This window comes from Sciurus carolinensis, chromosome X, assembly GCF_902686445.1.
Source record: "Sciurus carolinensis chromosome X, mSciCar1.2, whole genome shotgun sequence".
Taxonomy (NCBI): domain Eukaryota; kingdom Metazoa; phylum Chordata; class Mammalia; order Rodentia; family Sciuridae; genus Sciurus; species Sciurus carolinensis.
The window spans coordinates 16,022,902-16,045,445 of NC_062232.1; the positions used below are offsets into that span (position 1 = coordinate 16,022,902).

The 22,544-nt window shown below is 38.8% G+C and overlaps 1 protein-coding gene across 1 annotated transcript in view; it reads left to right on the forward strand.

Annotated features, from left to right (window-relative positions):
* The first annotated feature begins 4,315 nt into the window (after window positions 1-4,315).
* The window catches only part of Pcyt1b (phosphate cytidylyltransferase 1B, choline), a 64,017-nt gene continuing 45,788 nt past the window's right edge, over window positions 4,316-22,544 (forward strand). The window contains 1 exon segment of the mRNA XM_047535072.1: window positions 4,316-4,516. Within this exon segment, the coding sequence (XP_047391028.1) occupies window positions 4,400-4,516 (117 nt within the window). The 5' untranslated portion in view covers window positions 4,316-4,399.

Here is a 22,544-nt window from a genome sequence, read left to right on the forward strand (position 1 = left end):
ACATGCAACTTGCTTGAGGGGGGTAACAGAGGTATTCATAAACTGAGTCATAGGCTGAGAACTCCTGGGGGTGCTCTTCAGCTCTACCTCTGCTGTGATGTAGGGAGGGCATGGATCTCTAAAGGTCAGGGAGAGCCCTCAGGCAAAGAGATGCAGGTGCTGGCAGCTGGCAATGGGTCAGCTGTTGCCTGCAATAGTAAGGCCTGAGGGGATTTGGACAAGGTTCAGACAGCGTCTTCCCCCAAGAGATTTTAGTTCTCCTCTGCAGATCTTTGGGAGTGGTATTTTCAACAATTTTATTTTAATATGAAGACCACTGGTGGAATAATGATACATCTATAATGTAGATCTCTTCTAAGCTGAAGTAAAGGTCTTTCTGGCTCAGTGTCTGCATTTGCAAAGTGGGGCAACTACACTTATATGATCAAGTGTTGTGGGGGGGCAACAGGTGGTAAGTACCTATCATAATGCTAAAAATGTAAAAGGTACTCAAATTGCAGAAACAATAATGATGGTGCCTGCTAGGGCAACACTGATGTAGCAAGGTCTCACAGAAGGCATGCCCTACTTGGAGAGATTACAGAACTCAGGAGCACTGTTTCCAAGCATTCTCTGCAGATTTTCTGAGCAGCCTGACTCCAACACACTCCTGCTAACTGGAGATAGGTCTCTGCCACAGCTTTGTTCCTCCATTTCAGTTTTCTTGTTTCCTCTCACTGAGATACATGCACCTTTCTATTTGCTCACTTGCTAGCCAGTCCTACCTCCTCCCCTCCAAATACTCAGCCCTTTATGCCTTTTGGAAGGAGGGTAATACTTTTATAGATAGAAAAAAATAGAAAACAAAAATCCTTCATAATCCCATAAGAAACAATCCTTTTGGGATAAGTTCCTAAGTGGAATCCCTAGGACAAAAGGCAATGAATATTTTAAGGGCTTATAGCATATGCTGACAAATGTCCTCCTAGGAGTTTCTTTTTCTTTTCTGTCTTTTCTTTTTCTTTTTTTTTATGAGAAATTAAACCCAGGGGCACTTGACCACTGAGCCACATCCCCAGCCCATTTTTATATTTTATTTAGAGGCAGGGTTTCACTGAGTTCCTTAGGGCCTCACTAAGTTGCTGAGGCTGGCTTTGAACTCTCAATCCTCCTGCCTCAGCCTCCCAAGTTGCTGGGATTACAGGCATGTGCCACTACCATGATGCCCAGCCTCTGTGGAGTTTTTAATTATGTTAATATAGACATCAGTTTTGTGTAACTATTATCATAATCAGAATACAGAACAATTCCATCACTCCAATAAACTCTTTCCTGCTATCCCATTATAGTCACCCTACTATAACCCCTGGAGGATTGTGGAATATGCAGTTCCATAGTGTGAAATTAACTGACCATTCTCAGCTAATTGTCTTGATATTATTACAAGATTTCCAAGTTAAATAACCCTTTCAAGTATTAAGACATTCCTGAATCAGGTAGCAGTATCAGCCAAGACTGGGCTCCAAAGTGGGTGGATCTAGTAAGGATCCTTCTCAGAGAGGTGCCTGAAAGAGTCTATTTCTGCTATTAGGATTGCAAGGCATGCTGGGATTCAACCACTGGGTTGCTGGGAGAGGGACAGAAGGAATCAAAGACTAGGCTAGAATAGGATTAATGCTTCTGCAATTAGTTATAGGGCTGACCTTTGGGGTGGTTAGAAGTCCAAATTGAGAAATTCAAGGACTTGGGATGAATAAGGATCTAACATGAGTGATGTGATGAAGGTACTCATCCTAGGCAGAAGTAGCCTCTTGGTTTGATGGGACAGGGGAAGATGAGGAGGAGAGAAGAGACATCTGTCCATTTTAAGACACAAAAGTCTGGGGGCATAAGGTCATGGGCCAGGCTCTGGGAGAAGAAAGGTTCAGAGGACTCAGCTAGACATCAGAACTCAGCTAAGTAAACAGGTGAAGAGGTAAGTCTTCAAGAGAGGGAATCAGAAGACCAATTAAGAACCAAACTCAGTGGGAGCTCAGCAACCCAGAATACAATAAGCGAGGTGCTTTCCTTGGTAAATATATGATTCCAAAGTAGTGGTTCTCAAACTTCTAGTGTATATCAGAATGTGTCCCAAACCAAGAACTTTTGTGAAAGTCCAGGTTTCTGGGCTCTACTGCCTCAGTTTCTGATTCAGTTGGTCTAGGATGGAGAATGAAATTTTTCTGACAAGTTGCCAGGTATGCTACTGCTCCTTAGAGGACCACCCTCTAAGAATCACTGCTCTAAGGCAAAGAAAATATTGAGATTAGAATGACAATCTCACTCTCCCATCATCCAGCATGGGTGGAAATGGGGCTCTCAAATATAATGCAGGGCCTGGACCTTCCATGTTGTTTAGCTCCTTAAAGCCAAACCTGCAGCTTGAGGTATTTTGTGTTTCTAGAAGGGCAGATAAAGTAAAAAGAAAGTGATCCTTCTTCAGATGACCCAAACATCCCTGTAATTATTGCATCACTGAAGTTTTCTTGAGCATAGACAATATACTATCAGGTGACAACACCCTGACAATGTGGGAGGATCTATAACTGTAAAACTATATAATTCTCTGATGTAATATTCATTTTCTTCTTTTAGGGCTAGCCTTCTTTGTTTATTTGAGGAATAACAAAAATAATGTCCTTTTACTTTAGCATTGCTCATTCTAATTGACAAAGTAGTCACATGATACCTCATTTGATCTCCCACAATTCTATGAGAGAAGAAGGGTTGGTACTTTTATAGCATTCTTTGGAATACTGTTTCTCAAAGTATTGTCCCTAGATCTGGAGCATTAGCATCACCCAGGCATTTATTAAAACTGCAAAATCTAGCTGCACCCTAGACCTACTGAATCTGGTCTGGAGTCTGGTGTGGGGTCAATAATTGGTATTTCTAATAAGTTCCCTGATGGTGCTGGTCTTGGATCACACTTGGATAAAAACCACAACTACAGATAAAAATGAAATATTTAAAAGCCTAGGGACTTGTCTTAAGAGGACTCCTTCCTGGGTTCTTTTTCTACTATACCTGCTGTAACCCTGCTCCCCCACCCCATCTTTCAAATGCCAGCTCCGTTACTTAGGAGCTTTGAGACCCTGAGTCATTATGCTAAGTTGCAATTTCCTCACCTGTAAAATGGGGATAATAATAGGATCAACTTCTTTGGGTTCTTGTGAAGATTAAGCAAGATCTAAGGGAAAGACTTAGTACTCTGTGCTTGTGCTTAATAAATGCTAGTGATTATAACTTTTATTAATATTGAATGTATGACATTTCACTAGAACAAATACCTTTGTAAGTTCTTTCCTTTGAGTGTGTATCTTCAGAAAACTCCTTTTGAAATGTGAATATTCCCAGACAATTTAAACTTTCAGGCACATCATTTTTAACATTCCTTCTGGGATACTTCTCTGAGTGGCATGAGCATTTGGCTGAGAACAGAGTACTTAGGAAATAGGACTGATAAAATGGGAGTAGAGGGATAATAGACCAACACATGGAGCAGTATATTCAAGGGCAAACAACAGCAAGTGTGGCTGACAGGAAGCAGTTGGTGAGGGTGACCAGAAGTGGCAGGCAGGCTGTCAAAGACAATCTACCTCCTTCAGAGTTGATCCTAGGGCAGCCCCAGGGATAGACAGACTCCAGGGATACATCAGACTATAGGGGATCTACTCCTGTACCTGTTGCAAGCAGTCCAGGGGGTGAACATTCAGGTGCCCACAGTGAATTCCCTGAGAGGTCCTTGGAAGCCAGCTGGCAATTGGCACAGTGAATTTGGACTCAAAAGTGGCCATGTCCTCAGGGTGACTTCTATTTGGCAAATACTGTGGCGATTGCACATCATAACACGCCAGGGACCTGGTCCCTTTTTAAGTGAAGGTCTGCTATGTTCTTTCTTGAGGCGTCCTAGGCCCCTCAGGAAGCGGATTTATCTTATCTGGGTAGTGCAGCCCAGTCCCTTGCCCAATCTACACGGAGACCTTTGCAGTTGAATTAAATAGAAGAAACAAAAGCAGCAAGTTCGGCCCCGTGGGTAAGGCTGGCCAGCCAATGGGACCTGGCCGCTCCCCGCTGGAGTGGTACTATGATGACAGTAGCCAACCAGCGCGCTCCATGCAAATGAGGATACTGTATCCCGCACCAGCCGCTCCAGTGCCTTCTGGTTGTTATAGTGATAAACTGAGGCCTTGCCTCTTTGCTTCTGGGAGAAAGAAAGGGGCGGGCGAGGGGGGTAACCTCTTTACTTCCCCCAGGGAAGAGAGAAAGAAGGGAAGAAGGGGGATGGGTAGGGAAGAAAAAAATACGTGACAAAGAAAACATTCTCTGCTTGGGAGGCGACTACCAGAGGGTGTAGAGCTGGAGGGAGCATTCGCTGGCCATGCCAGTACTTACCACTGATGCTGAGTCAGAAACAGGTATCCCAAAATCCCTTTCCAATGAGCCTCCCTCAGAAACCATGGAGGAAATAGAGCACACATGCCCACAGCCTCGACTGGTAAGTAAAGACAAAGGATGCAAATGTATGCGTGGCTATGGCACAAAAGAGTTCCTTATGCGCCCGCAGCCAGCGAGGAAAACGATGCTTAGAGGATTTTCATGTAAATGAGAATGGAGCTACCGCCTAATCCTTCTCAGCTGTTTATACTTAGCTTCTATACCGGGTGCTGCTCTCAGCTTACAAAGCATTATTGTATTGGCTGGGTAGGAAACGGGCTGCTTGGGATATGCTGTGTTTTTGTGCTTTGGGAGGAGGGGATGGCCTTTTTCCTTTTGGGTGTATTCTCGTCTGGAGGTAAAAAACCTATAGTGCAAATTTAAAATGGTTTTCTCTACGCAAAGCTTGGAACAAGTCCCTTGTTAAGTTCTAAATTCTAGCTCAGGAATGATTCGGTACTCAACTCATCTTTGTGCCTGATGCCAATTTTGGAAAAATGAAAGCGACATGGAGGCAAAACTTCCCCTCATTCGTTTGAAAAATAAAAAGTAAATAAATAGGGGTCCCTTCACATTGTATTTAGAAATAACAGGCATTTAAAATGAATTGTAAAGATTTCCGGAGTGTACGGTGAGGGTTTCTATTCACATAGTGGAAACCTGGGGAAGCTACATTTATTTAGAATAGGGCTGCATGCCTTTAATAATGAAAGTGTGGAAACGGGGCACTCAGAGCTTCCGTCCATCTCAGTAACCAGTATCTCAAATTTGATGAGTCCCTCTTCCGGCACCAGTCATGATCCCTTAAGTAGATGTGGAAGTTCCTTCTCAACCACCTCAGCATGTGTGCTCAAGGAATCAAAAACATCAAATAAGTGGCGAGTTTTCTGTGGCTTGAAGTCTTGCGGAACTTGGGGAGATCTCTCTTTGAGCCCCCAAGTCCAAGAGGCACACTATATCTATCCTTTATCATTTTCTCTCGAGTTAAAAGGTGCAATATTTTGATTGGCTGTGAAGTTTGACCCTGGGGAAGAGTTTTGTTGTTGTTTCATTTCTTAAGGGTTGTGTGGTGTAGCATTTTCTATGAAACCCCAAAATAAGGGCTTACAGATTTCAAAGCTAACCCATCTTGGAATTGTCATTTCTTAAGGGTTAATAAGGGTTCCAAGACAGTTTAGAACTACTTCCTAAAAAGCAGTAAAACCAAGTTGTATTAGAGCCCTGTGGACTTTTGTTACATTTCTAATTTTTGAAATATTTTCTTAGGGAATTTTAATGCTTCCTAGCCCTTTAGATAGTTACTGGATGACATACACAATGTAGCATTCATGTTCTTATGGGGTATAAATTATCCCAATAAGTGTGTTACTGAGGGATTCCTTGGAGCCAACAAACAACTCATGATTTGGCATTGGAAAAAAAATGGCTACTAAAATTATGTTGCAAGATCACCCACAATGTACTTTTAAATAAACTGTGTTCAGATTTGGATCTCAAACCTTTCAGAGAAAAAGGGTGAGGGAGAGAGAGGTGGTTCCATTTTGTGTACATTTCAGCCTTGTGTGTCTACTTTTTCTTCCTTTTTCACTTAATTATTCTGCTCCTTGGTTGCTTCTACCTGAGAGAGATTGGCAGAGGAAATCAAGGGAAGAAAGTTCAAGTTGCTTTCCACTTTCACTTTTGACAGCTCATCCCAGGTGGTAACTCATAAGAACCACATAAAGGCTGCAGTTTATGCCCACACCTCCCATCCATTTTAGAAATGGGGAAACAGGTTCAGAGAAAGTAAGTGACATTATCAAAGGTCATATTGCTTTGAAGGAGCAGAGCTAGGAATTGAATCCACAAGGTCTTTAGATCTTTCCCCTTATAAGACACTGCTTTCCACCCACCACATCCCGATCCCCAGTACTGGGAATCAAACCAAGGGACTTGTGCATGCTCTAGCACTGAGCTACATCCCCAGCCCTAAAAAACACTGTTGAGATACATTCCCTTCCCATCTTTTTGGCTGTTCTGATTGAAAGTAAGAGTAAGTGAGTGTGTGAATGAGTATGAGAGAGAGAGAGAGAGTATGCGTGCATGCACACACAAGATCAGGTTTGATAGGGATGTACAGAAATTGAAACAATTGCTTTGATCTACTTTTGATCAGAATTTTCCACATTGTGCATCATTGTGGGTTGCAGAAATTCCTTCTGTTTAAATAGGGGCTTGTAACCAATTTATAAATAGCCACTTAATTATTAAAGCACCTTTGCTCTTGTTATCAAACTTTGATCACTGTAAGGTTGGTTATATTTTAACTTTAGATTTATGCATGATAACCCAAGTATCCTTTGCTAATGATTTTACTTTAATAACTAAGGCACATGCTCACTATTTCAAAGTTTGTTGACAGTGTATGGCACGTGAAAATGAGAAATTAGTCTTGTGGGTTTTAAGAGTTTCTGTTGATCTTGTAGCTTTGCTAATATCTTCATCTTTCAAATTCTATTAATTCTGTATTTCTCCTGATACCCAAGCATATCTCCCCTAATCACATGTGGGTCATACCATCCATAGCTATCAATAGGTATGATACTGAGTTGCTTAACTAACTTTGTGAAGTGCATGAAGAATTTGAGAGGACCTGCTTAGGAATGAAACTCCACACTTAGATTTCCCTTCAGACATCAGATTTCCTCTCCCAGTTGTTGAAATGAAGAAAGCCACCATCCCTGAGTGAAAAAGGCTTTAAAGCCTTCTATATTTTAGATCCATGTAAATAGCATATTGGTGATATTGAGGATAAAATTGAATCATATTTCAAAGGGAAATTTTTGAGAATGGAATATATGTATTTTCCCAGGTACCTTACAAGAAAGGAGAAGGGAAAATAGGATAAAATAACACTGTTAAAGACATTAGAAAAGACCAGGTATGGTGGCACATGACTAATTTTAGCCACTTGGGAGGCTGAAGCAGGAGGTTCACAAGTTTGGGATCAGCCTGGGTAACTTCACCAGACATGGTCTCAAAATAAAAAATAAAAAGGGCTAGGAATGTGGCTCAGTGGTAGAATGCTTGCCTAGCATACACAGGGTTCCATACCCAGTGCCACACACACACATACACACATTAGAAAAGTAGAAACAGAAAATCATTTAAGTTTTATGATAGAGCCTATATTTTAGTAACAATCTTTTTAAAATTATTATTTTGATTCATTGTGCACAAATGGGGTACAACTTTCATTTCTCTGGTTGTACATGAATAGTAATGCAATCTTATTACTCTTATCTCCTTACCATGGTGTTCTGGCTTGAGGTGTCTCTGAAAACTCTTCTTTCCATTGTTATAATGCATATTCTTAATATCTGACTGGTTTTCTGCTCAATACTTTCCTGCTTGAACATGAAGCAAGGTGACTCATAAGCTTGTCAAGAAGAGAAACTGAGTGACCTTGAGTGATATGATGTAACCTAACTCCTGAGGGATAAGGACTCCTTGTGGGCAAGAACTGTCCTTCTATCTCCCCAGCCCTAATTATACCTAGACAAAACCTCTGAGCTGAGCAAGTGTTCCATAAACCCTTTCTAATAAGGTCTAGCCACCCTGAAAGCTGACTGCTTGAGAATTTGGTTAATGACCTTGGTCAGGTTCTTCAAGGGGTGCATTCTTCCATCAGAAGGAAGTTGTAATTCTAGCCTGAAATTGTCACTTCCATGAAGATAAATGTGCCACGGATCAACCGAGAAGGCCTTAGAAATAAAAAAGGGCTGGTTCAATATGCCACGTTAGCAGGAGTTCATTTTGGGCTTCACTTCAAAGCGGAGCAGTGCCAAGAGACTGCTGTCTTGCAGAAGGTGCATTATGTCAGTTGGGATGTAGGCTGCTCACCAGTAGTACTCAAAAAGATGGTTGGATTTCCAGACATTAGTAACTTCCTTTACTAGTATCATCATCTATTTAGCCACTCAGAGCAGCATGCATTTTGCAAGTGAGACGTTTTCAATGTGTTGTGTTGGTGAAAATAAACAAACATGAGCTTCTTTGGGCATTTACTGTGGTCAACTGGAATTCTGCCCAAGGTTATTATTAGACATCTTTCTGTTGGTCTCTTCAGATGCAACATCCATTTCTTACAGATTGATAATAGTCAGGTGTATTGAGCATGGGATCAATGAATCAGTTTCTTCCATTCTTTTAAATTTGTTTTCACTATCCCTCCATGACTCCATTTGCCTAATGGCAAACTTCATGTGGAAGAAATAAACCTAATTCAAATATAAGATGGGTAATCTGTTTTACTTTTGTGTTTGAGCATATAGAAATCAAAAGGTACACATGTCATCATTCAGGCAGTGAGAGAGTGTTAAGTATTCCATAATGCAAAGCTTTAGAAGGTAACAGTAAACTGTTGCCTACCAACTCCTACCAACAGGATCCACAGTCAACCAGATGGTTAACAACTTCCAGGCACAGCAAGGTGCTGTGGGAAGATATAAAAGAGAATTCAAAGCCCCTGCCCTTAAAGATCATTTCCACTTAGTAGAAGACAGTAGTTTGTTATGTGGAAACATGCCAGGATACTGAGATCCCTTAAGAGAGTCTTTTTGTAAGTTTGGTTTTAATATATTGGACTTTCTTAAAAACTGTATTTTATCCACTGAGCAGAAGTACTTCCCAGCAGGGAGGGATCTTTTAACCTGATCCCCAAGTTAAGTCACTCCATCTGAAGAAAATATTCTGACCGAAAACATTTTGGGACATGGAAACAATCAGTCTATTTTTGAGTGGCTCTTAAGTCTCTATTATAGGTGGCACATCCCAACTTCTTCTACAGCAGTGCTATGCAATAGAAATGCCACTGGAGCCAAATATGTAATTTAAAATTTTCTAGTAGCCACAGTTTAAAAAGTAAAAAAAAAAAAAAAAGTTGAAATTTAAGTTTAATAATGTATCTTATTTTATGCAATATATCCCAAATATTATTTTACATTCTTTTCCTCATACTGAGTCTGAAATCCAGTGTGTTTATTTTACTTGCAATACATTTCAAATGAGACTAGCCAGTGTCAAGTGCTCAGTGGCCACATGTGCCTTTAGAGGAATTCCTAGTCATCTGCCTGCCCAGTCCTGTGCAGGATGAATTCTGAGGAACAAAAACAACAAATGCTTTTCATGTTGTACAATACACATATACATATATGTAGTCATAAGTAAAGCCAAACATCACTTATTTCATATTTTACACTCATAACTTTTCTATGTTATCCTAATCTGTGTCAATTAGGAAGCTGTTAGAGTAATCTAAATGAGAGTTAATAAGTTTGAAGTTATGTTGGGGCAGTGGGAGAAGAGAACTGAATGAATATGGGAGGCGTTATGGAGGTAAATGATCCAGGACTTGATAACTGAGTCTGAGACATGGTCAGTGAAGACTCAGTTTTCCAGTTTCAGTGAGTGGGTACCATCACTGAAATGGAAGGATTATGAGAGAAGGGATTTTGAGTGCTATGTTGGAAATACCATGGAGACTTCCACTTACAGGTGTCTAGTTAATATTTTGTTCTGGAACTCCAGAGATGTAAACTTGGGAGACATCAGCATGGAGCACATGGATATGAAACTGAAACTGAATCACTTTTTGGACTGAAAGGGAAGTGGATTGAAATGTTTGGCAGGAAGAATGCCTCCAGATAATTCTACTACAGGGGCTAATTCTAGAAAGTAACGGACTGTGAGTTATTCTATCAGATTCTTAGAGGGGGGAAATAGAAGAGCTGTAATTAAAGCTTTTAGAATCTTCCTTATATCTGCCTATCTCTACATGAAATCTGGTTAAATTAATCTACTTTATCCCAGAATCTTTCCAGGATGGAACTCCGAGGAAGACCATTTAAAGAGCCGATAGAGGAAGGATCATGAAAAGAAGAGAGAGAGGTATTTCTCAAATGGCTGGGAGATCAGGGAACCAAGGGCAGGGTAAGTTCCGTGGAGAGAATGTCCAAAGAAGCAAATGTAGCAGAAAGTCAAATGAGAAGAAATAAGGAAGAATTTCAGATTTGATTTAGAAAAAAGTCAGCGATGGTGTTTCAGTGAAGTAGTAGGAGTAGGGACCAGATGGCAGTAGGTTGAAGAGACTCTAAGAGGTAGGGGAGTGGAAACTTAACTGAATGGGAAGCAAATAGAATGTATAGTGCCAAGAAATGGAGAAAATTAAGTTTAGGGTCAAGAGCATCTAGTTTTTTCCCCTTCTTCCTTCCTTCCCTTTATCCAAGATGCCAAAACTCTTGGTTGGCATTTTTTGTAGTACTTGGGGTTTAACCCACAGCCTCATGAATAGTAGGGAAGTGTTCTACAACTAAGTTACAACCCCGGTCTTTTTATTTATTTAATTAATTTATTTATATTGTGGTACTGGTATTAAACCTAGGACCTCAAGCATGCTAGGCAAGTGCTTTACCACTGAGCTATATCCCAAGTCCTATTTTTTTTTGAGACAGTCTCACTAAATTACTGAGGCTGGCTTCAAACTTGGAATCCTCCTGTCTCACCCTCCTGAGTAACTGGGATTAGAGGTGTGTTCCACTGTGCCTAGCTGGCTCATTCTTTTAAGGTGATAGTAACTTTAACCTAAATAAAATGAGAAAGAACCAGTAGAGAGGGATAGGGTGAAGGTGATAAGGACAACTGATGCAGGGAGTGCCCCACATGCTGGAGGGATTGGGCTCCAGTGCATATGTGGAAGGATAGACTTCAGGAAGGGAAAATGATACCTTTCCCACTGTGTGATGCAGGCAAGAATGGTTTGGGTAAGAAAAAGTAATAAAAGGAAGAGGACTAAAAAATGATGTACCCTTTTATCTAATGACTTCCATTTTATCTGTAAATATGAAGGCAAAGTCATGGTGATTTAGTTCTGGCAGGTGCAGAGTTAATTCTGGGATAGCCTAGAAAGTTGAGTCCAGCTCCATATTTCCTTTTCAGAGGCCAGCAGTCTGAGAATAGGAAAAAGTGGAAAGGCTGGGTTGATTTCTGATTGGATGTGTAGTGACAAGAGCAAATTGATCTGCTTCTTTGTGTCCTGTGGGATTCCACATCAACTCACATCAAGGCAAATCTAGAACTGGTCATGGAAAACTGGACTGGCCTACCATGAAAGAGCCAGGAGCTAGTGAAACAAATATATTGCACCTTCGTCTCTACTTGCTGGCTCCTGTAGTCTCATTCTAATCTCAGTTTTGTCATTGAATTATTGTGTGGACTTAAGGAAATCACTTTTCTTTTGTGAACCCCAATCTTATAACCCATAATGAATTAGATGATCTCTAGTTCTTAGGCTGTGATTCTGACTTCCATCATCATGGAACATGGTCCACTGTAGTGTTCTCTGTTTATCCTGATGCTCCTATCAGAGTCAGGAGTACACATGTGGTGGTGCACACCTGTGATCCCAGACATTCGGGAAACTGAGACAAAAGGATCACAAGCTCAAGGCCAGCATGGGTAACTTAGCAAGACCCCATCTCAAAAAAAAAAAAAATTAAAAGGGCTGGGACTGTAGCTCAATGATAGAGCACCCTTGGGTTCAATTCCCTGTTTTGTTTAAAAATAAATAAAGTCAGGACTACCCAACTTCTCACCTTCTTTTGGTTTTATCCATTTGGGGTAAAAATAGGTTGAATAATCTTATGGTAAGACATTGGCTAAATATGAATGACAAATGTTCACAAAATACTTCGGAGTCTTGTATTAATGTTATATAAACCACTTCTGCTATCCTCCACTTTATTCTTCAGTTACATCCTCAAAAATGTTGAACATATTCTCAAATGTATTTGGAATGTTATAATATTCATTGTTTAAAGAAACCTATATTGAATTTTTTCTTAATGTGAACAATAACTTTCTAATTTATCTATTTCATTATACTGAAGTTTGAAACATTGGGCTTTCTTTGAGGTGTGGCAGTGACACTGAACTAGTGGAACCTTTCTTAACAGGTGCTGTCCAATTAAGCTTAATATTTGAGATTAAAGCCTGGCAGTGGGTCAGACTATAGTCTTGAAACTCTTGCATCTTTAGCTGGTGTCCTGCACAAAGCTTCTCAGTGACCCTTAGGGAAATAAATGCAGAAAAAGTTATTCTGTCTGATCACTAGGAGCAAGATGAAAAGGAGAAAGCAAGGAAGGTAGGAACAAACTAAGTCATAGCAGGCTAGGCCTATTTTCTTCCAGTAATCTCCCAGGTAACAGCCTCTACCTTGCTAGAGTCTGATTACCCGTTGCTGGCCTCAGACCATAGTATTATTGTTTTAACATTCCTACCTTCCTCTTTATCCCAGCATGAACTGGGTTGTATGGGAGGCTGGGGAAGCTGACCTTGCTTGGGGTTAAAAAGACTTAGCACTCAACAATCTTGAAGGCAGACTTGAAAACACAGTGATTAGAAAATAAAGCAGCAAGCCCTAGTAGTATGTGCCTGTATAATAATGTGCAGGGCTGCACAAGGCTAGCCTATTGAGCAGGATTCATTTTCATATAATCTCCTTCCTCCCGCCAAAGTCTTTGACTTGGTGTTTTTGTTTTCCACTAGGTAATTCATGCATGCTGAACCTAACATCAGTGTAAAAAGGACGCCAAGGGTTATTTAAACTGGCATTTAAGAAAAATAACAACAGCAATAATAGGTTAATAGAAACATCATGAATGATGTGTACAGCTTATTGCCAACAAAATGATGTCAAAAACCCATTCCTGGCACACGTAGACTTCTGTGCTTCATCTCTAGTGTGCCTAATATTGACTGTAGGCACAGTCACATAATAATAAATTTTATTGTACGTCCAAATTGTTTAGTTATAAGGTAATTGTTCTATACTAGGTCCCAAGGCTAGAGATCTCATGCATTTTCTATGTGGGGGAAATGGAACAACCAATCATAGTGTGCAGTGTGTTGGACACTTTGTTGAATGCTCTGTGTGTGTTATCCCATTTAAACAGGCTGGATACCCATGCAATGAGAATTACTATATCCCATGTTATAAGAAAATCAAGAATAATTTCCCAAAGACCAGATACTAACTGATTAAACTGAGATTTAGAATCAGATCTGACTTCTAAAATCTCATTTGTACTACATACAGTTCTTAAACATCAGTGAGTGAAGAGTCACCTACCTGCTCAAATCCCCAGGTGATTTGGAAGTAAGATGTACCTGCCAGTACTTAGAGCTAGGCTGTACTTAGCCCTGCCATGTCATATCTTCTGCTCTTAGGACAAGGAAAAGAAATAAATAGGGTGTCTAGGCTCTTTATAGTACCACTAGAAATTCAAAGTAAATGTTTTTGACTCAGCAGTTCCACTCATAGGAAATTTTTATAATGACCACTAAAAACCAATATTAGGATATTAGGACATTTTTAGTAACCTTTATTCATTATTACCCCAAGCTGGAACCTACCCAAATGTCCAGAAGTGGAGGAATAGACAAATTGTAGTATATTCATACAATATGTAGTATATCCATGATGAGAATGAAGAACATATAATCACCTGCAGGACTGTGACTGAATCTCACAAACAATATTGGATAAAAGAAGTCAGAAATAATATATCCAATTTCACTTCTACAAAATATAAAAGAGGCAGAACTCTTCTATAATGTTAGAAGTCAGCAATAGAGGAAGGGGCATATGAAACAGGCTGGCAGTGGTCAGTTACTTGATCTGGATGCTGCATGTAATCAGCTTGTGAAAGTTCATTGAGTCACACACTTGGGACATGTGTACTTTTCTATATGTATGTTATTCTTTAGTACAAAGTTTGAAGATATCCAGACCATAGTAATGGAGAAATAATACATTCTACCACATATTTCCCATTTCCAAAGACTTCTGGTGATCTAATATTTAACACTCTAAGAGTGGTATCAGAACCCATCTCAAGTTATAGCTCTTGGCTACTAACAGAACTTCACTGTGCTCAGCCCTTTTAGGGACCATTATATCCAAGCCCCAGTGAGAACCTAGGTGAGCCCTTGAACTAAATTTGCCTTATTTCTAGGACCAGTACGGTTCTATTCATATAATCTGTGAATTAAAATCCATGGTCCCCAACTTTTATGCTTTTTCTAATAATGGTCTGGTCTTGCAGTCAGTTTCTGGACTCAGAAGGGAATGAATGGAAATGATTAGCTAGCAAGAGTGTCTCAGAATAATCCTACCACAGGGTTGATTCTTGAAAGTAACTGATCCTGAACCTACCTATCAGGTTCATGGAGGGGGAAAAATAGAAGAGCTATAATTAAAGTTATTAGAATCCTCCCTGTATCTGCCTGTCTCTACATGAAATTTGGTTTAATTAATCTACTTTACCTCACAATCTTCCAGGATGGAACCTTGAGGAAGAACATTTAGAGAGCCAACAGAGGAAGGATCATGAAAAGAAGACAGAAAAGTTATTTCTTAAGTAGGTAGGAGATCAGGGGGGTCAAAGGGCAAAGCAATCACCTCATTGATAAACACATAATTCCCCCCCAAATTATTTTTGTTAAAGTGTTAAAGAAATCATCCATTTTGCACAATATATCTATCTTCCTTGGAACATCTTTCTTTTAGTGGTTCAGGAAAAAAGGGTGTTTTATTATTAAAAATCTAGCAAATACTTCAAACTGAGACATGTTAGAAATATCTGTACTTCCATCTGACTATACAAACATCCTATATTCCATATTCCATAATTTGTTCTAATGCTTGTTTCTTCCAGTCTTCAACAATGTTTTCTGTATATCTTCTAAATATATTATCTGACAAAGGGCTGCATTAGAGTTTGACTTTTTCAAAACATTAGAGCAGTCAATTCTACGTAGGATGAAGAACAGGTGTTTTCACAATGGTATGGGACTTTGGTTTTTTCTCTATTGAATTGTGGGAAGCTCAGAAAAGTCTTCTAAACATTTATCATTACATGTAACAGTACTCTGTAAATTACTCGATTGAGTATCATCTGATTTGAAGTGTGAAAAAAATCATGGAGGTTTGTCTTCATGTTTTGGATGCTTCATTTTAGAATATCATGATAATTATAATAGCTTCATACTATAGTTAGCTAATATATATAGTCAAGGTGATAGACCTTTTTTGGTGGTGGGATTGAACCCAGTGCCTCATGCATGCTAAGCAAGTGCTCCACCACTGAGACACATTCCCATCCCTGAAGGTGAAGTCTAATGCCAATGGCAGCAGGTATTTCTAATAGTCTTCTGTGTGATAATTTTGATTCACTTGTCTTGTCAGCTCAGATTAAATGGTCATTGTTTATACCTGATAATGTGGCTGATGCAGAACTCATACAGGAAGTAGAAGGATCAGCTTTACCATTTTCTTACAGTTCACTTGTGCTTGAATTATCTTTTGCTTCCTTATTTCATTTTGGGAACTATTTTAAGTCACCTGCTGATCTTGTGAGTGTTGGTTTTGTTCAAACTAGATGATATAATCCACAAAGAAATTTATCAAGGTCCAGGTAAATTGTAACATACTGTAATAAACTGAAACAAATGAAAATATCAGGCAATCCAGGCCACCCAACTTGTACTGTCCTGTTGGGACATCTTGTACATTTTGTAGTAACAGAGATGGTACACCGGTATAAATGTATTAGAACTAGGTATTTTTTAAATATTTATTTTTTAGCTGTAGGTGAACACAATACCTTTATTTTATTTTTATGTGGTGCTGAGAATTGAACCCAGGGCCTCACACATACTAGATGAGCACTCTGCCACTGAGCCGCAACCCAGCCCCAGAACTAGATTTTGTGTGTGTGTGTGGTGCTGGGGATTTGAACCCATGGCCTTGTGCTTGCAAGGCAAGCACTCTACCAACTGAGCTATATCCCCAGCCCAGAACTAGATATTAATAATGCTTCCTTTCTTGATTTTTGACATGAAATACAAATGTAAGCACAGACTTTGCTCTTCAGTGAATTGTCTTGCTCATCCCATATTAGAAAATACTGGTCTAGATATTCTAAATCCAGCCCTTGGATTCAGCCATCAGAGAGAAGGAACTGAATTTTCAGCTGGCATGTTTGGATCCTTTTAGAAATGCTTTTCTGAATTGCTTTTTGGTTCTGGGTTCTGCCTTGCATGGAGGTCACTATAAAGACAAGCATAAAAACCCAAACTGTCTTTATCAGGGGGCTATCATTGAATATATGGTTGTTGAATATATCACCTGTATATCCTTTAAGGTGGTACCACAGGAGGAATTTCTTCCAGAACCTGGCATCAAGAAATGCTGTGCTTTTTCTTGATAGCTTTCCTTTGTTTTCACTTATGGATAATATTGAATTTATTCCCCTCTTTACTATGACTGCTGCGAGTTAAAGCCATTTTTGTAGTCTATCTATAAAATGTTGAAAACCATGATATGAATCCCAGTGTGCTCATTTCACCTCTTAAGAAAAAAAAAAACAATATTTCCTCCTTTACCTGAGATCTTGCAACTATTTAAACTTTCAAATTTTATTATTTTTAAGTCACCTCAAGTTTTAGGAGTTAGGGAGATACATGATTATTGTTGATGTTCATTATAAACTCCTTAAGTAAAACTGCCAAAGGAAAAAGTGATTTAAGGTATGGAATTTCTTATCTCTAGACAAAGATTATTTTATATTAGTAATAGTGTCTATGCATTTCATAAATCTAAGGTGCTATTCATTGTAAACTGCACTTCCATTTCAGAGGTGTGACAATGTAAAAAATTGGTCAACACTGACTTTAAGACAATATTTATTGTTAAGACCCCTCCTAACCTCAAAGATGTTAAAAAGTATGTGGTTATTTGCGATTCGCTGCCCTGGGTTTCTAAAGGTAGCCACATGGGAGGGAGTTGCAGTTTAGGAGGGGTCAGTGTTTTGTTTTTATGTTTTTTTTTTTGTTGTTGTTGGTGGTGGTGGTTCTGGGGATCGAACCCAGGGGTACTCTACCACTGCCACTGAGCTATGTCCCCAGCCCATTTTATTTTTCATTTTGAGACAGGGTCTCGCTAAGTTGCTGAGGTTGGCCATGGACTTGTGATCCTCCTGACTCAGTCCCTCGAGTAGCTGGGATTAAAGGTATGCACCACCACACCTGGCTTAGGTGGTCAGTGTTTTAAGGAAGCCTGTATCGCAGAGCATAATAAAAATTCTGATTCTGATCTCCAGAAGGGCAGTTAATTATTAAACTGTCCTAGATGTTGGTGTTTACACACTGATTTAAAAGATGGATTTCTTCTGAAGGAACTCTAAATAAAGTTGGAAAATATGTTAAAAAAGGATATTTCAGGTAACTTTTTAACTGTGCTATTGTTTTGCTTTTAACGAACGTCAAAATACTTATTCTCAACAATAGAAAAGTGGGCAAAGGACAGATTATTCTCAGAAGAAAATACATATGACTAATAAACATTTGAAAATGTTCAATCTTTCTTGTAATCAAAATAATGCAAATTGAAACAGCATGATACCATTTTTTGGTCTATAAAATTGACAAAGATAATACTCAATGCTAGTGAGATGACAGCAAGATCGGTACATTCATACATTGTAATGTGAGTATAAATGATAAAGCTTTTGTAGAAGGTAATTTACCAATACATTTTAAAACGTTCTTCAAATGTTTATGTTTAAACATTCCTGATCTAAGTAATTCAGCTCCTGAACATCTATCTTAGGAAAATAATCAGAGGTTCAGAATTATGTTTAGAATGTTATTAGTAAAATATAAATATTTTAATATTCAAAAATAAAGAATTCATATTATGATTTTTCTCTTCAGTGGAATGTTCTATAGCTCTCAAAATTAGGGAGGTTAAAAACTATTTAAATGATGTGATAAAATAATCTTGATATATTGATTGAAAAATTGCCTATGCAGTAAGATTCCAGAGTTGTTGATATGTATATATGACATATCAGAAAGGCTGAAATTAAATATAAAAAGTATTAGCAATAGCTATCTCTGGGAAGTAGAATTATTGGTAATTTCTGTTTTTTCTCTTAATCTTCCCAAGTTTTCTATAATATATATTATGAAGATAAGAAAAAATCAATGAAACATTGATAAATACATAGATTTTCTTGTTTAAAGTCTTTTGTCTTTATCAATAATTATTCTCTCTCTAGTTCCCATTCAAAAATATTGATGAACCTTCTATGTGCCAGATACCACTCTAGTGGGTAGAGATACAGCAATGAACACGACAGAACAAGTCCTTGTTTCTTGGAGCTTCTATAACAGTGGGGAGAGCCTGAGCATAAACACATATTGTCTGCTCATTTGACAACCTTAACCTCTCTTCTACATGCACTTATACCCTTAGCTGAATGAGCAAATTGAGTCTAATCCTTTAAACATTGTGTCAGCTTCTAAACCTATATCTCTAGCTTAGTACTCTCTCCCAAACTCCAGACTTATTTATTCAACTGTTTACCAGACTTCTACATGTGGAGCTCTAGTAGGTATGTCAAATCAAATCAGAGAGAACAGAATTCTTGATCTTTCCATCCCTGTTCCTTGCACCCCAGACCTACTCTTCCAGTGTATTCCCCATCCTAGGGAATGGCAATAGTTTTTTCCAGTTCTTTAGGCCATTTAATTTGGAATTATTTTGATTCTTCTCATTCTTTCACATTCTCCATCAATCTCTTCCAAATTTTATTTATACCAAATCTATCCAGAGTCTGACCACTTTGTGTGTGTGCGTGTGTGTGTGTGTGTGTGTGTGTGCGTGTGTGTGTGTTTGTGGGATGGAACCTAAGGCTTTGTGCATGCTAGGTAAGCACTCTACCACTAAGCCATACACCCAACCCCAAATCTGACCACAACTATCACTCCAGCCTGTTTTCTTTTGCCTGAGTATTACATCAGACACCTCAATGGTTTTCTTGTTTATACCTTTACCCTTTTACTGTTTATTATCAACATATCAGCCAAGTGGCCCTGCTAAAGCTAAGTCAGATCAGATCATGGCTTCTTCAAAACTCTGTAATGGTTCCCATCTCCCTGGAGTGAAAATCAGTGCTTGTAGTGTTCTAAAAGCCCCTTACCCATGTGCTTCCTACCAACTTCCTCCCTGCCTTATCTCTGGCTATATCACATACTACATTTCCCTTTGCTCACTTCCTCCAGACATACTGGCCTTTTAAAACAGTATTTAGTGGTACTAGAGACCAAATTCAGGGCCTCAAGCAAATTAGGAAAGCGCTACACCACTGAGCTACATTCCCAGACCTATTTTAAATTTTTTAATTTTGAGACGGAGCCACACTAAATTGCTCAGGCTGGCCTGGAACTTGTGCTCCTCCTGCCTCAGATTCCCAAGCAGCTGGGATTATAGGCACTAACCACTGTTGCCCATTTCTCCCTCTCTTTTCATCATAAATGGCATCATACTATTAACATATATACATATTGTTTTGTGACCTGCTTTTTGCGATGAAATCATTCCCTGTTAGTACATACATACCTGTCTTACTATTTTTCCTTTTTTTGCAGTGCTGGGGATTGAACCCAGTGCCTCATATATGCTAGGCAAGTGCTCTACCACAGAGCTACATCCCCAGCCTTGTCTTACTATTTTAATGATGCCAATTACTTTATAGCACGTGCATACCATACTTAACTAAATGAAAAATGGATACTTTGTGGTGTTGAGCCATGTTCTGGGCCTCTTTTTCTTCCACTCCATTGAAGTCTGTTGGTGAGGACTTCATTCCAGCTGTCTGATGTGAGATTCTACATAATCAATGACAAAGAATCCAGTGATTCATATGTGTCAGACCTACGGAAAGCCGTAAGATCTATTTTCTTCTCTATCTCCAAAAAGATTAAAACATTCTGATCCCAAATTAAATCAGTCTTAGCAATTATGTTCAGAGATGAGTAAATAACAAACTTTAGTATGAGACTAAGGAATGAGATTTTGTGTGTTTTTTTGGTAGCTCTCAGTTTATGGTTCTAGAGTTTAATCAGTCCAATTTTCAGTCAATAATGCACATTTTGTAAGTATAGATCCTACCAGTCATGTTTTGCACTCAAGTAATATTTGCATTGTATATTTTATATATTACCTCATAGCTTTTAAGGAAATATTTGTCCAATTAAATGTCCAATTAAAGAGATTCTGCAAATGAAATGTCCAACATATAACATCTTTCCTTTTAAAAAACCTGCTGGGAATATGTCTTCTGTGTAGTACTATGGTGCAGTTTACAAAAGCAGAACATGCATGATGAATGAGCAACATATTAGGTAGAAAAAAGTTTTATTATGAGCTAGCTCCAAGTCTGTGGTCTTGCAAGACCTTTGTACATGTGTGGTCCAGGTTACTGGGCTTCTTTAAAATCCTCACTCTTTTCTGCTTAGCAATAATGTCATATGCCTCCCCAGACTCTTAATTTGGGATATGGCTCTCTAGGTGGAAATTATGTATTCTCTGATCATCCCCAATAGTTCAGTGGCTTAGTGTCTATGATTTGCATGTTGAGAAGAGTAGGACTTTTGTTCCAAATATGAAAATATTGAAAATTGAACATATCTTTTCAAACTAATACCTTCTCCCATTCTAAAAGGGCTACTCTTCAATTTGGAAGATTACTGTCCCAGAACCAATTCTGTTTCTTCCTTTCTTATTTTTTCTCCCATTTATCTACCCTCAAAACATCTAGCATCAATTAAACATGATCTGGGTAATTTAGAGTCTAAACTGAGGCTTGCCAGTTACTATGTGTGAGTCACCTGATCTGCTTCAACAAACCTAGGTACAAATATGTCATGTATTTATTTCTTCACTTAATTTTTCGGGATCCTCTTCTCTATCAGGAATTTCAGTATCTCCTTTTTGAGGTCTCTCCATTCTAATTGTCTAAGAATCTTGAGTGTTTCTTCAGTTCAATTCCCCCTTTTTCCTACTGCTAGGGCAAAATAATTAGGACCAAAATACATAGTGTACATAAACCGTTTCCTAACCTTTGAGTAATTATTGTTACTTTACAAATTTATCTATCTCTGATTTAATTATCAGATTTCACACCCTCTAGAATACACCTTTCTTAGAAAATGGCAACCCTCATCTCTTTAATAAACTTTGTAACTAGAGTGTAAAAGCTCTCCAAATAGTAATTTATTTTAGATCATGTGAAGAAGTTTCACTGTCCATGTATATTAAAGGGTAATGCATCTTTAATGTAAGCTAGTTTCATTTGTCAACTGATTTGCCCATTTAGATCATGTACTATAAGTCCATTCATAAGTCAATTTACTTGTTCCTATGGAGAACTATGCTATTATTATTTCAAAATATGTAGTATTGTATATGTTATATAAGAATGAGTAATGGTATCAATAACAATAATTTATTGAGTATCAAGTATGTTATACATATTATCTGTTTTTCATAATAACCCTATAAGATAGTTACCCATTTTGCAGATGAAGCTGACGTTCCAATAAGCTAAGGAACTTGCTTTTAAGAGCACACAAAGTGAAAGACTTGTCTTGTCCCATCCAAAGCTTCTGCTAAAGTGGCAATAGGCCACTCATGACTTTCCTCGCCACCGCTGTTGGTCTATAGGGTGTTCACCTTCCAACTCCAGCTCATCCTGGTTATGGCCTGATGTGAAAAGATGAGCTTGGCCAGTCAAAATCTGCCTTAGGATCTTATTTTTTATATCTGTGTGATGCTAGGAATGGAACCCAGGGCCTTTCACATGCTAGGCAAAGGTTCTATACTGAGCCCTACCCCCAGCCCTGCCTTAGGAATTTGAATCAGGCAACATAGAAAGAAGCAATAAGTTGGTAGCAGGAGATGAGACTGAAAGACACAATCAGAAGTTGATAAATGAGTGTTCTGAAGGGAGGCTGAGAAGGCCATGATAAACCATCATCAAGCTGAAGTTATGGGGAATGGAAGGGAAGCAGACACTTCAGTGTGGTAGAAGGATATAGGGTGAATGGAAATGGAATAGAAAGAATCATGTTTGGGGAACAACCAGGTTGGTACAGAACACTTGGCATTCTGGGGCCACACTCTGCTCCTTTCTTCCTTTTCCATA